Raw genomic sequence first — 15011 nt, 5'->3', positions numbered from 1 at the left:
AATCTTGTTTGTTCCCTTGAGAGGTCCTAGGAATCTGGGTTTCTGTGTGATCTTCACCTCTTCCTCTTGCTTACGCTTGTACCGAGAGGAATCTTCCAGGTATTGAATCTGTTCTAATCCCACAGGATACTGGGAGTCATACACAATATCTTTCTTGCCTAGCACTGTCAGCTTAGCAGAGGTAGAAGCCTCACAAGTCCAGCGTGGTGGCTCCTCCGTCTACTGTGATGTTCATGCCGACACCGGATTGAATTTGTACGCCATCCTGGAATAGAATAGAACCATTATACCCTGTTCAATATTGACCGTGTGAGAGTCACAAAAAATCTAACCAGGTCGCAGTGACATAGGGCGTTTATTATAGCCGATGGTCCTAGTTATACTAATACCAATTGATCGTGTGAGACTGACCCTAGCCGTCTGATGAGAATAAGAATGGGACTTGCGGATTAAAAAGGATCTAATAGATTCATCCCGGGTTCATCCGATGACGCCCTAAAGAGGACATTTTTACTTATGTTCCTCCAATGTCCAGGATAAATTAGCATAAGTTTTCATTTACTTTAAAAAGTAAAGAAATGTGTATTCCATTGATTGAACAGAAATTCCTTCATGGACTGGCGAGAAAAAAAAAAGTAGTAACCACTTATCATTCTTACCTTTTGCCAAGTGATACGAGGGATGGGGGTGCCCACAGCTCTCGCGTTGAGAACCACTGGCTCTCCTTCGTTCACAGTGACCGTGGTGAATCTCTCCACAAATTTGGGAGCCACTACCAGTTCCTTCTCGATCACGGTCAGGTTGCACTGAAACAGGGAGCAAATAGAGGAAATGAAATTGGGAATTGTAATAATGGAGGTCTTAATAGAGGTAATGATGTTGGGAATTGTAATCACGTCTCGAAACTGAAGAAAGAAAGCGGACAGGATAGGAAAAAGAACCTAATCTATTTAAGATAAAGTTCGCCCGGGGCGGCGCTACCCTCCAAGCTAACTAGGCTCTAAGCTAACAGAGACACACAATGAAGATATGTCAGCACTCGCACTACCTTCCAATTTTCATTTGAATTGAAGGCCAATGGATTTTTTAAAGGAGGAAAGGGATTTTTAACTGTCCTAAATGCTTGTCACAAAAATCTTTCCCCAATTTTTACACATAGATAAATTTTATGACTCCTGTTCCAAAGCAGACTCGTTCTGTGTATCAGTGAGGATATCAGATTGTGATATAACACGTACTCCAGCACTAGTATGTGCTGAACCAAGATGATTGGTAGCACGCACAGTGTACTCGCCAGAGTCCGCTGCAGTCACATGGATAATATCCAACGCGACGTAACCAAAGTCAAAGTAAGTACGGAACCTCGAACCCACGGTCACTGGTCTACCGTTCTGGAACCATTCCACACGCATGGTGGGGTCTCCCATAGGTTCTAGATGACACTCGAGATGTATATTCTGGCCCTCATGGACAGGGGCGGGTTCCTGGAGTGGTTGTACAAACACAGGCTTGGACTTGGAGATTTCCTCAATGTTATAAGTAGGTTCTACATGGGCTCTCTTATCTAGATGTTTGGTTTTCTCATAGGTACCACGATGCATGCTAGTGGTGTCAATAGCAGCACGGGTTTCTATTTCCATCGTGGCAGACAGTTGTTCTTCTCCCAATGCATTACGTGCTACCACAGTGTAGGTACCAGCATCCAGTGCAGTCACACTCATGATGTCAAGTGCTACATAACCAAAGTCAAAGTAAGTTTGAATTCTATTAGCCACATTGAGTACCTTGCCGTTATGATACCATTCTATCTTCATGGTGTTATCATTCAGAGGTTCTACACGGGTTTCAAAGTGAGCACGTTGACCCTCCACAATCTTGTTTGTTCCCTTGAGAGGTCCTAGGAAGCGAGGTTTCTGTGTGATCTTCACCTCTTCCTCCTGCTTACGCTTATAACGAGAAGAATCTTCCAGGTATTGAATCTGTTCTAATCCAACAGGATACTGGGAGTCATACACAATATCTTTCTTGCCTAGCACTGTCAGCTTAGCAGAGGTAGAAGCCTCGCCTAGTTGATTATAAGCATGACACGTGTATGTGCCTTGGTCAAAGGTTGTAATCTGCTTGATAGTGAGGGACACATAACCAAAGTTACAGAACCATGTGATACGAGAGCTAGCCTCTACAGGCTTACCATCCTTCAACCATACAACTTGCAGTGTAGGATCATTGACAGGTTCTAGACGAGTTTCAAAGTGAGCGAACCCGCCTTCCTTGATGTTAATCTGATCCTTGATAGGTGACTTGAACACAGGAGGTGCTAGTGACTCTGGGGGCTCATACACTGGGGTTCTCGCCTGACTTTGCTGTTGATAAGCTTCTAATGCTTCTACTTGTTCAATGTAGCGTTGCTGTTCTGGAATACCCAAGTCTCCAGTGACCGAGCTCCTGGATATAACTTGGATAGATGATTGACTGATAGCTTCTCCCCAGCGGTTCACAGCACGCACTGTGTATACACCACTGTCCTCTGTTCTCAAATGTAAGATGTTGAGAGACACGTAACCAAAGTTGAAGATGGTCGTGGTACGGGAACTTGCTGTGATTGGTCTGCCGTCCTTGAACCATTCGACCTTCATGGTGGGGTCACTGACCGGGGTAAGTTGACCTTCAAAGTGAGCGTTCCTGCCTTCTTCCAGCTGTCCAAGGTCATGCAGGGGTCGAATGAAGGTGGGACGTTGAGCATTAGCAGCATCAGAGTCCTGACTATCAGTTCTCTGGTATTTAGAGTAGTCCTCGAGTTGTTCAATGTATTTCAAGCTGTCTGGATATTGGCTTCTCTTGTCAATGACGTCACGACCTGCAATAAACATATAATTAGATGTGAATAACATGGAATGAAGATAGAATTAGATATGAATATTGAATCAGATGTGAGTAAAAATAAAACATTATTTCATTTCAACGACAATATATTTCTACCCTACAACCTACATACTTGGGATGCATTGAAACATGATATCCATTCCCTTATCATGCAACGAAATTGTTTGCTCGCATTTGGCACTCATTCAAAATCTATTGCTTCATGGAGAACCTTCTTTACTAAGGGCGTGAGATAATTTTTTGTCATCAAATTCTTGCTCTTTGATATTTTATGATTTTTGCATAGATTACTTGGGGCTCGGACCACAACCTCAGGATTAAGGAATCCGATTGGCTAAAAAGTTACATATTTTTACAATTGGATACCCTTCGCCATCAGCCTTTGTTATTTCTTTAGCAAGGGAAATCTCAGGCTGGTATCCTCTCTGTTTAAAGTCCCCCAGCCAGACTAAGCTGGTCTACTCCTTGTGTAAAGTCCCCCAGCCAGACTAAGCTGGTCTACTCCTTGTGTAAAGTTCCCCGGCCCGACTAAGCTGGTATACTCCCTGTTTAACGTCCCCTAGCCAGACTAAGCTGGTATACTCCCTGTTTAACGTCCCCTAGCCAGACTAAGCTGGTCTACTTCCTGTTTAACGTCCCCTAGCCAGACTAAGCTGGTCTACTCCCTGTTTAAAGTACCCCAGCCAGACTAAGCTGGTCTACTTCCTGTCTAAAGTACACCAGCCAGACTAAGCTGGTCTACTCCTTGTGTAAAGTCCCCCAAACAGACTAAGCTGATCTACTTCCTGTTTAGAGTCCTCCATCTCCTAGTTAGACTAAGCTGGTATCCTCCCTGTGTAAAGTCCCCCAACCAGACTAGGCCCACCTGATTGAACACTATCACTTACCTTGTACGCTAAGCAGTGCGGTAGACTCAGCACTACCAGAGTTGTTGGTAACGCGCACCGTGTATTCGCCACTATCATGCAGTACAATGCTGAGCAGGTCAAGAGATATGAAGCCAAACTTGAAGGTTGTAGTGGCGCGGGAACTGGCAGGTAAGGGTCGCCCGTTGATAAACCAGTCGACTCGCATGCTAGGGTCACCCACGGGTTCGATGCGGGCCTCGAAATGAATTTTACCTGGGGAAGAAAAAGTACCAAATTATTTGCAGTTACCTCCGAGTTTAGAGTATCAGTTCAATTTATACAAACTCTTTAAACCAGATTTATACGTTTTTGTGGGTCCATCATGCCATTTTCAAATCCTTTAATCTATACTCAGAAGAGTTATTTAACGAGGCCTTAGAAGACAGTAACGAAGGCATCAGTATCAATGGCACAATCATCAATAACATCAGATATGCAGATGATACTGTTATTCTTGCATCAAATATAAATGATCTCCAAAGCATCTTGAACAAAGTAGTAAGAAGTTGTGAAAAATTTGGATTAAATATTAATACCAAGAAAACAAAGTACATGGTAATAAGTAAAGAAAACCAGAGTAATACAAATCTATTGATGAAAGGTCAACAACTGGAAAAAGTAGACAAAATCAAGTATTTAGGATGCAACTTGAACTCAGATTGGGAACCTTCCAGAGAAATAAAGAGTCGAATTGAACAAGCACGAGCAACATTCACCAGAATGCAAAATATATTCAAATCACACAACCTTAGTATGGATCTGAAAATAAGAATGATTAGGTGCTATGTGTTTCCTGTGTTACTTTATGGAATGGAGGCTTGGACCATAACCGAAACAATACTTAAGAAAGTGCAAGCGTTTGAAATGTGGATTTATAGAAGAATGCTTAGAATCAGTTGGAAAGATAAAATCAGAAACACAGAGGTGATGGCTAAAATGAAGAAAAATGTAGAACTAGTGGACACAATCAAAGCAAGGAAATTGGAATACTTCGCACATATTATGCGCAATGAACACAAATATGGATTATTGCAGTTGATATTGCAAGGAAAGATAACAGGAAGAAGATCGAGAGGAAGAAGGAGAACATCATGGATGGGGAATTTGAAGGAATGGTACAAGATGTCAAGCGAAGAATTATTTAGAGCGGCAGAAGATCGACAAAGAATCAGGAACATGGTCGTCAACGTTCGACAACGGACATGACACACCAAGAAGAAGAAGAAGAATCATCCAAATTGGTTTTATTTTGTCTCTTTTGAGGTAAAGTGATGTGCCCACACTTCATCCGCTCTTCACCCATCCGCAAAACATCCCTTCCCTACTGATCTTAAACTGTAACAAATTTTCCCTGGATTTTAATCACCTAAATATTCCGTTAGAAGATCGTAAATCCCCAAAACAGACATCCTCTTCATTAGAAAAGAAAATTATGATACATTCCGGCACCAAAATATCCGCCTCTTTTGATCCCTCACTAATAGACCTCTATTTCATCCTAAGACAGGACTGCAAAGGTCTATTACAAAGGCCTAAAAAAAAAAAAAAAAAAAAAAAAAAAAAAAAAAATGTTTGCTCTCCGTATTTGTTAGATGAAATTACCATTTGACTACCCCATAAGTCAGCTATCTATTTTGAAGGTGTATTTGACGTTCTTACCTCCTTCTACTTGTTCGATGTCACTCAGCGGTATAATAAACTGAGGTGGAGGATACAGTCTCTCCTGTTCTTGTCTGGGGCCTCTGGGTTTAGCTCGTTCCACGTGTCTCAGATAGATTACTTCTGGACCTGGCTCAGGCCTGTAAAACGGAAACAAAATTTGTAAGACCAAATTGTCATATCAGTTAAAATTTAACAAATAGAAATGAACAGGTTGCTCTGATTAGCAACTGTAACAGCACAATTTGAATATAGGACAAAGGAACCATTCAAATTTGAACTTATTTTGCGTTCCGCAAGGATCAATTTTCGGTCCATCATTTTGGAATGCAAAAACTTAAGTGTTGTTTGTAACTTTAATAATTAAAATGGACTGTTTTTAACCATTTTTAACAAAGTATTATTTTGAGTTACTTAGTGTCTTATTTAAACTGTCATCTTAGAACAAGATGTCTCAATTGTCTCATTATCCTAAGGCCAACGACTCACTATCAGGAAGATCTGACAGCTACACCTGAGCAAGTCCGCCAGTCAGGTCTACCTGATAGTGTGTGTGCTTATCAGGTGTACCTGTCAGATCTACCTGATAGATAGTGGCTGACCTTACAGAGTAAGTTAAAGGTAATAAGTAGGAAGTAAAGATTTGATTATCCACTTACTCAGGTTCAATGACGCGGGTAGGTCGCGGTAAGTTGAGTCGTCTATCCTGGGGCGTCTCCTGGTATTGGGGTTTTTGCACAAACAGTCTGGCCCGAGTGGCCGTAGAGCCGGCCATATTCTGAGCGGTCACCTGGTACCAGCCTCCATCCGAGGCTCTGGCACGCGGCAAGTCCAGCGTGGTGGCTCCTCCGTCTACTGTGATGTTCATGCCGACACCGGATTGAATTTGTACGCCATCCTGGAATAGAATAGAATAGAACCATTATACCCTGTTCAATATTGACCGTGTGAGAGTCACAAAAAATCCAACTAGGTCGCAGTGACATAGGGCGTTTATTATAGCCGATGGCCCTAGTTATACCAATACCAATATTGACCGTGTGAGACTGACCCTAGCCGTCTGATGAGAATAAGAATGGGACTTGCGGATTAAAAAGGATCTAATAGATTCATCCCGGGTTCATCCGATGACGCCCTAAAGAGGACATTTTTACTTATGTTCCTCCAATGTCCAGGATAAATTAGCATAAGTTTTCATTTACTTTAAAAAGTAAAGAAATGTGTATTCCATTGATTGAACAGAAATTCCTTCATGGACTGGCGAGAAAAAAAAAAGTAGTAACCACTTATCATTCTTACCTTTTGCCAAGTGATACGAGGGATGGGGGTGCCCACAGCTCTCGCGTTGAGAACCACTGGCTCTCCTTCGTTCACAGTGACCGTGGTGAATCTCTCCACAAATTTGGGAGCCACTACCAGTTCCTTCTCGATCACGGTCAGGTTGCACTGAAACAGGGAGCAAATAGAGGAAATGAAATTGGGAACTGTAATAATGGAGGTCTTAATAGAAGTAATGATGTTGGGAACTGTAATCGAAACCGAAGAAAGAAAGCGGACAGGATAGGAGAAAGCCAGCTATTCCGAGAACGAACCTAATCTATTTACTGCCTTCGAACGCTGCGGTGCCGCCTTGGGCGAATCTGGAATTCTTGAACACCTGCTCGAACACCGGTGGCGAGCCGCCTCCAGGACTGAAAGCACAATAAACAAAAGCCACCGAGGTCAACTTGGAACTTCAGGCCAGAAAAATGAAAAATTGGGTTTCAATACCTCACGGTTTGTAAATGGGGATTTCAGCACAATCTTCTTTTGTTTGTGTGGTAAAACAAGTACTACCTATGAGTATATTGGATTGTATTGAACGAGTCTGTGTCATAGCCAGTATACCCCTAAATAGCGGAACTTCGGTCCGGAATAACGGCCGAACCATACCTTCTGGAAACAGGGCCCAAGGATATTTTGATCTTCATAATTTTTCGAATCTCTGTGCCAAGTTCGAGCGACTTTGGCTGAAATCTAAAGGCCTGAGCATTGCGAACTCTTTTTGAAATTTTTCGAAGTTTTGGCGTTAAATAGCGGCCGAACCGTACATTTCTCGAAGTTCGGCCAGCGGACACTTTTGATCATCATTGATTATGGAAGCTGTCTGCAAACTTTGAGCGACCTGTGACGAAAGGAAAAGTCGTGAGAAGCGCTAGTCGTGAGAACCTTTTGAGCTTTTTCCCTGTATAACTGATTGCATGCCTAATTGCCTATCCTGAAGAGCACTCGTCAGCTGATGACTTTTAAATTCAAGACAGCTGTTCTAATAAGCTTAATAAGCTGTTTCCTACATACTTCGACACTGTCTATTTTAACATTTTCTAGCTCGAAGGGCCTAATGACGATTCCTGCCCATTCCTCTCGTCTATCGCACTGAATTTTCTGTGTGAGTGCCAAAGAATGTCAATACCAAGCTCCCATCAGACGAAACACATTGAGATGTTTTTAGTGCTCAGTAAAATTGATGTTATTTTCGATTTTTAGGAGCTGCTCTAATGGGAGCGAGTGACCTGTTGAAAATTTAGATGAGTGTTGATGACAGACAAAATGAGGCTCAGCTTTGTCATAACCATAATGATATACAGATAATATGTCCGCACTCGCACTACCTTCCAATTTTCATTTGAAGGCCAATGGATTTTTTAAAGGAGGAAAGGGATTTTTAAATGCTTGTCACAAATATCTTTCACCAATTATTACACCACAAATGTCACAAATATCTTTCCCCAATTATTACACCTAGATAAATTTTATGACTTGACTTGAAAACCTCCATATCCAAAGTCCAACGCGTTAACCACTGCACCACTGAGGTTGAAGGCAAATGTTTGAGGCCAAAATAACGCTGACGGTGTCTATGGTAACATACCTGGCAAGAGGTTTCCCCCGCCTTGTTGCGGGCTACGCACGTCATGACTCCGCCATCTTGTCTATCGACAGCGGTTATCATGAGCGAATGGTTGCCGGATTCGTTGACTAGAGTCTTATGAGTGCTATCGTCTAGTACGGGTCTACCGTTGATGTACCAGGAGACATCCGGATAGGGCTTGCCGGTTACACGGACATCGAATCGGGTCATCTTGCCTGGAAATATGACACAGAATACAAGTGAGGGGAATGGAATAGAAGGGAATTTTTATATTTGTTTGACCATAGTCTTACAAAGACGTTCCTGACTTGATTATTTTTATACTGCTGCTGGGATTCGAACCGCAGAGCCCTCAGATTCTTATAAGCTTAATTCCAACACCTAAGCCTCAGAGTGGGATTTTGTGTATGGGGCGCCCTCAGTTATGAAGCCAATGCCATTGGTCCCATAAAGAGGTTTCATGGCCAGCCTAGTTAGATTTGATAGTAACGTGTCTGTCTTGTAAGCGCTAGGCCGCGGGTTCGATTCCCGCCCGGGGCGGATTTTATCCTGAACGGATTATGTTCGTTTTCGGAACGGCTGGCTTTCTCCTATCCTGTCTTCCTTCTCTCTTCGATTTCGGGACGATAACATCCTAGCAGTTATAGCTCCCTCTATCAAACCTCTTCAATGCAAAAAAAAGGGGTTTCACCCTACCGGTTTTACTGCCACTTACCTTCGGTGACTTCTCTATCGGCCGGAACTCGAGCAAAGTTGGGTGCCAACATCTTTCCCTCGGGTACCGGGGCAGGTGCTTGACGCTGACGGTGTCTATGGTAACATACCTGGCAAGAGGTTTCCCCCGCCTTGTTGCGGGCTACGCACGTCATGACTCCGCCATCTTGTCGATCGACAGCGGTTATCATGAGCGAATGGTTGCCGGATTCGTTGACTAGAGTCTTGTGAGTGCTATCGTCCAGGACAGGTCTACCGTTGATGTACCAGGAGACATCCGGATATGGCTTGCCGGTTACACGGACGTCGAAACGGGTCATCTTGCCTGGAAACATGACAGGAAATAGAAGTGAAATCAAATCAAATAATAATAGACTCTTGAGCGGAAGGTAACCACTAGGCGAGGTTAACACCAGAGGCGTTCTCTATCACATAATCCTTAGACTTCCATTATTGTCGTCAAATTCTCAAATAAATGAAATCGAACCTGGGACCTCCGGTGTATAAACTTGGTGTGATATCCAATCGAAAACGACGATTGCTATGTCAGCCTAGATATCTAGATACCATTCCATTCTAGAGTTGTATGGAATGGAAAACGAATACTACTTCACTTTGTTCGTTTTCCATACAACCCAATAGGTAGAATGGACCTTCAGTCCTTCACAAAGTTAGTCTTCAATCAACTACTTCCACTAACTTACCTTCGGTGACTTCTCTATCGGCCGGAACGCGAGCAAAGTTGGGTGCCAACATCTTTCCCTCGGGTACCGGGGCAGGTGCTTGGGTAGCCAGAGACTCCTGTAGCATCTGAGTCTGACGGTTCACTTCTCTTTCGTAAATGTTGTCTCCTTCTACCGCGAGGTAGGCGGAGGACACCACACAACCTGCGAAAATGAGATGAGAAGGATAGAGGTCAGTAAGTTATAGAGTTGGAATGGCTTAAAAAAAAACCGCCCCGGCCCTGACGGTTCACTTCTCTTTCGTAAATGTTGTCTCCTTCTACCGCGAGGTAGGCGGAGGACACCACACAACCTGCGAAAATGAGATGAAAAGGAAGGGAAATAGGTCAGTAAGTTATAGAGTTGGAATGGCTTAAAAAAAACTGCCCCGGCAAGAATTTCCTTTTTCCAGTGCGTAAAAATACCCTTCTTTCATAGAATAGAATACACTGTTTTTCCTGCTCGAATGAGACTGAAGAGTCCCTTTATCGAAGTCTAAACAGGATCTTAGTATGTACTTTTTGGGTTCAGTGATACAAAATACCAGATGTCTCCTCTTTCTCAGTTGGTAGTCTTTTCTGTATGAGTGGCGATGAAATTACCACAATCTAACTTATTGAAAATCATCTTACCTTGTGGGTTTTCGGCAAGCAAAGTATAGTGACCGGTATCATCAGCAGTCACCTGGCTGATTTTGAGGGACGCTTGCTGATTGGTGTAGTTGATCTGGTACTTCTGACTGGGAACGAGACGCTGTCCGTTCTTGAACCAAGTCAACTGCACAGGGAGAGAGAAGAGATTAGAAAATAATACTTTACAGGTGCTTTGTTAGACCAGAATAAAGGTAGGTATTAGAGCACCAGTTTCATATGTACAATGTCATGTGTAACAGGTGTATAATGCCATGTTGAGGTTAAATACCCTTATACAATAAATGCCGTTTTTGTGTTTGGTGAAATCACAAATTTGGTGCTCACTGAAGCATTGTAGGATTTTTCAAATTTCCAAATATCTCAATAATCCTAACATCCATGTTAGAATGTTGTAACATCCTACCATTCTGGCACCGATCCCTATGGGCATTTATATCATACATAGCTACTCATTTTACCCTAAGTTTAGGGTTCTTAGAATAGCTAGGGGCCTTACTCTAGGTTGATTTCCTATTCTAGGGCAGACACTTACTCTAGGTTTGGGGTTGCCATTAATCGTGGCCACAAAGGTGGCGTCGTTGCCTTCGGTTTGTTTCGAGTTTCGTGGTTTCTGCGCAATGAACGGCGGACTCACAGGTCCCGGACCTGGCTTCGTGTTGATGATGGTATCGGTTTCGCCTACGTAGCGGCGCGTGATCGTCTCCCTGTACGACACCTCACGCAATAGACGATACTCGAACGTGTCCACCTTGAAGTCCTGGGAGGTCGAAACAAGCATGAAGAATGTTAGTACTGATTTTACCTGCTTAGTAAACGTAATTTACTAGAAATAAAGAAGTTCTATTCCAGTGCATTATCAACCCTATCAAAGGCCTATGGAAGATCAATATCAAGAGCACTTTTGACTGCAGAGGACAAGAGAATGACAAAAACCTACAAGGATTCAGAATCGACTAAACATTGCGAGACATCCTGACATCACTTAACCACTGATCCTGCAAGGATGTAACGATTGTTACGTTATCGAGGTCGAGTGGATACGAACACATCGCATGCCTTCAGGCACACTCCATTTGTCAAGGGCCTAGGTTTTCCTTGCCCTTGGGATCAATTTCATTTGAAGAAACTATTTATTGGTGAAAATTTGTAATGAAACAATAATGGCGGATTTCACCAATGATTTAATGAGAGATTTCACTAATGGTAGAATTTATAATGATCCAAAAAGGAGTTTTTAATAATCCAAATAAAAGTTTTTAAAAACTGCTCCCTATTGGATCATTAAAAACTCCTTTTTCTCCCATTAGTGAAATCTCTCATTAAGTAATTGGTGAAATCCACCATGAGTTAATCTTTACTAACTTACCTCAGACTGATACCTATTGGTCTTTTGAAATTAGAATGCCCTTTGCCCTTAATACCAACCCTTTGTTATTGTGGGGGCGGTCAGGGAGGTTATACCTGATACCTATTGGTCTTTTGAAATTAGAATGCCCTTTGCCCTTAATACCAACCCTTTGTTATTGTGGGGGCGGTCAGGGAGGTTATAGTTGCAATGAAAGTGTATACTTAGCTATCTCAAACTCTTCTATTATTTGATTTTCATGTAAATTCCCTTTCGGGATGAGCTATTCATTTTCTAGTCTCATCATGTCTCACTTTGGTCCGCGGCTCAAGGCAATCTCTGCCAACAAGGGAGTAACACCAAACGGCAAACCCCAGTGTCCAAGCCAGGTATCTGGTCTACATTGACAACACCATGTATTCGCCATAAACCTATGGCAAATTCTAAGTATCCAATCACGTTTTTGGCATTGAGCCGCCCATATTTGGCTCATTTGTTCCAATCCATATTGAAAATTATAGCCATATGATGCACACAGTCACCGTCACGACTAGGAACAAGTTCTTGTTTGTATAAGTCTTGATGAAGTCATCACGGAATGTACAGTGGTTCGATGCCTGGTATATTTCAAGTTTTTAAAGCTCTTGTCAGCCCGCGGCAGACTTTGGATGTGCCAGTTCCCAACGGATCACTAAAGTTAGCTACGTAGCGGCGCGTGATCGTCTCCCTGTACGACACCTCACGCAATAGACGATACTCGAACGTGTCCACCTTGAAGTCCTGGGAGGTGGAAACAAGGAGAAATAAGGTTAGTAATGATCTTACCTGTTTAGTACATGTATAACTTACTACAGCTAAAGAAGTTCTATTCCAAAACAGTTTCAATTCTATCAAAGGCCTATTGAAGATCAATCTCAAAAGGACTTTTCAAATGACACAAATATTAGTACATACTGATCTTACCTGCTGAGTATCGGTAACTTACGACAGCTAAAGAATTTATATTCCAAAGGAATTTCGATCTTATCACAGGCCTATTGAAGATCAATTTTAAAGTGAGTTTAAACTCGCTTTGTTAACTCTCGGATTAAGCAATCTGATTGGCTAACATTTTTGGAATCAACCAATCAGATTGCTTAAACCAAGTTTAAACTCATGGTAGAATTTATAATGATCCAAAAAGGAGTTTTTAATAATCCAAATAAAAGTTTTTAAAAACTGCTCCCTATTGGATCATTAAAAACTCCTTTTTCTCCCATTAGTGAAATCTCTCATTAAGTAATTGGTGAAATCCACCATGAGTTAATCTTTACTAACTTACCTCAGACACAATACTCTGCGATCCGTTGCTGTACGCGGTTTTCTCGGAGCGGTGCTGTTGCATTTGTTGCATGCGTTGCTGGTACAGCGGAACGTTGACGCATTCTGGCTGGATGAACACAGCGCAGATCGCTTCCCCGAATTCGTTCCGTGCGCAGCAAGTGTACTCGCCCTCATCCCCCGGACCGATCGAGTCGATAACCAGACCCACATTCCCTGACTGTGGGTCATACGACATCTGGTGCTTACTCGAGTCTGCAAAAAGAAGGGATGAAGGGTTTGAGAACCTGCTTATTAATAACTTGTGTGGGTATCACACCATAACTAAGGCCAGCCACTCACTATCATTTAGACCTGAGGACAGGTACACCTGGTCAGGTCCACCTGATAGTGTGTGTGCTCATCACGTATCAGGTGGACCTGACAGACGGACCTCTTCAGCCGTACCTGTCAGGTCTACCTGATAGTGAGTGACTGGCCCAAGTGCCTCCTGCAATATCAATTACAAATTTGAAGTATTTTTTTTTTTTACATTGGTAAAGTCGCCACTGGTTGCTACTCATTATCTAGTAGATAACTAAATATGAAGCTGAATTCCCATTGAGGTCGTTTGGCTGAATATCTATGTAAAAACCCTGAATTGAAAATATTGAATTTTACTTACTAGGGAGTGGAGCACCCTTTCTGGTCCAGGAGATGGTGGGCTTGGGCACACCTCTGACTCTGCCTTCGAACGCTGCAGTGCCACCTTGGGCGAATCTGGAATTCTTGAACACCTGCTCGAACACCGGTGGCGAGCCGCCTCCAGGACTGAAAGCATAACAACCGAGAGCCACAGCGGTCAACTGGGAACTTCAGGAAAGAGAATTTGGCAAGTTTCAATACCTCACGACCTCACGTTTTGTAAATGTGCCTTTCAGCATAATCTTCTTTTGTTTGTGTGATAAAACAGGTACTAACTACGAGTATATTGGATTGAACGAGTCTGTATCATAGCATGCCCATTTGCCCATCCTGAAGAGCAATCGTTGTCAGCTTACGACTTTTAAGTTAGAAACAGCTGCAAATAACTTGTTTTCTACATCTATCTATTTTAACATTTTCTAACTCGAAGGGCCTAATGACGAGCCCTGTCCATTCCTCTCGTCTCTTGTCTATCGCACTGAATTTTCTGTGTGAGTGCCAAAGAATGTCAATACCAAACTCCCATCAGACGAAACACATTGCGATGTTTTTTAGTGCTCAGTAAAATTGATGTTTTGCTACGTAAAATTTGTAGGAAACAGAATCGTTTTATCGGCACGTCCACTTTCATGGTTGGAGATATTTTTAGTGGTTGGAGCAAAGGTTCCGAGGAGGTTATACGTGTGTTACTTGATAGTTTTTTGCTCTAACACTATTGTGTCGTTCGCGCTGTGTGGTTTAGGGGTAGGAATTAGATAGGAAATAAATTAGTCTTTAAATCTTTCGCACGTTGACTGTATGTACCAGCTCCTGAACGTTCATTAAAGTTAACAACGCCAGAGTGAAGACCGATTGACTAATGGTAATCGACCAAAGTTAAGAAGGTTGCTCCTCAAAGACTGTTGGAACAATAGGACTTTTAGCCGTCATGCGTCAGCATAAATGAGGTATATTGTGTAATATTGATAATAAATGGATCTACTGGAATAATATGTTACCTGAGCTGGAAATGGTAGTGGCGGAGATTCTAGTCCGTGTCACAGTCCTCTTCATGAGGAATGGGGGAGGAAAATAAGACTTGATCATGGTGACTAAGTTAGGGGACTATTTAGCAAAAGTTCTCAACATCAACTTAAATCCAGGACTACCATGCAAAGGTTCCACATCAGTTTACGAGCAACTTTTTAAAATTGATACCGAAAGTCATGCTAA

General features: G+C 42.5%; 1 protein-coding gene across 1 annotated transcript in view; it reads right to left on the bottom strand.

The window, feature by feature from the left end:
* LOC103524768 (titin) overlaps positions 1–15011 on the bottom strand; it is a 185309-nt gene that overhangs the window by 152524 nt on the left and 17774 nt on the right. The window contains 11 exon segments of the mRNA XM_026819934.1: positions 1192–2857; positions 3771–4004; positions 5451–5590; positions 6110–6348; positions 6750–6896; positions 9186–9400; positions 9780–9962; positions 10430–10574; positions 10983–11207; positions 13117–13370; positions 13780–13925. Coding sequence (XP_026675735.1) covers positions 1192–2857; positions 3771–4004; positions 5451–5590; positions 6110–6348; positions 6750–6896; positions 9186–9400; positions 9780–9962; positions 10430–10574; positions 10983–11207; positions 13117–13370; positions 13780–13925 — 3594 coding nt within the window.

This window comes from Diaphorina citri, unplaced genomic scaffold, assembly GCF_000475195.1.
Source record: "Diaphorina citri unplaced genomic scaffold, Diaci psyllid genome assembly version 1.1 scaffold6, whole genome shotgun sequence".
NCBI classification, from domain to species: domain Eukaryota; kingdom Metazoa; phylum Arthropoda; class Insecta; order Hemiptera; family Psyllidae; genus Diaphorina; species Diaphorina citri.
This window is presented reverse-complemented; position numbering and strand designations above follow the sequence as displayed.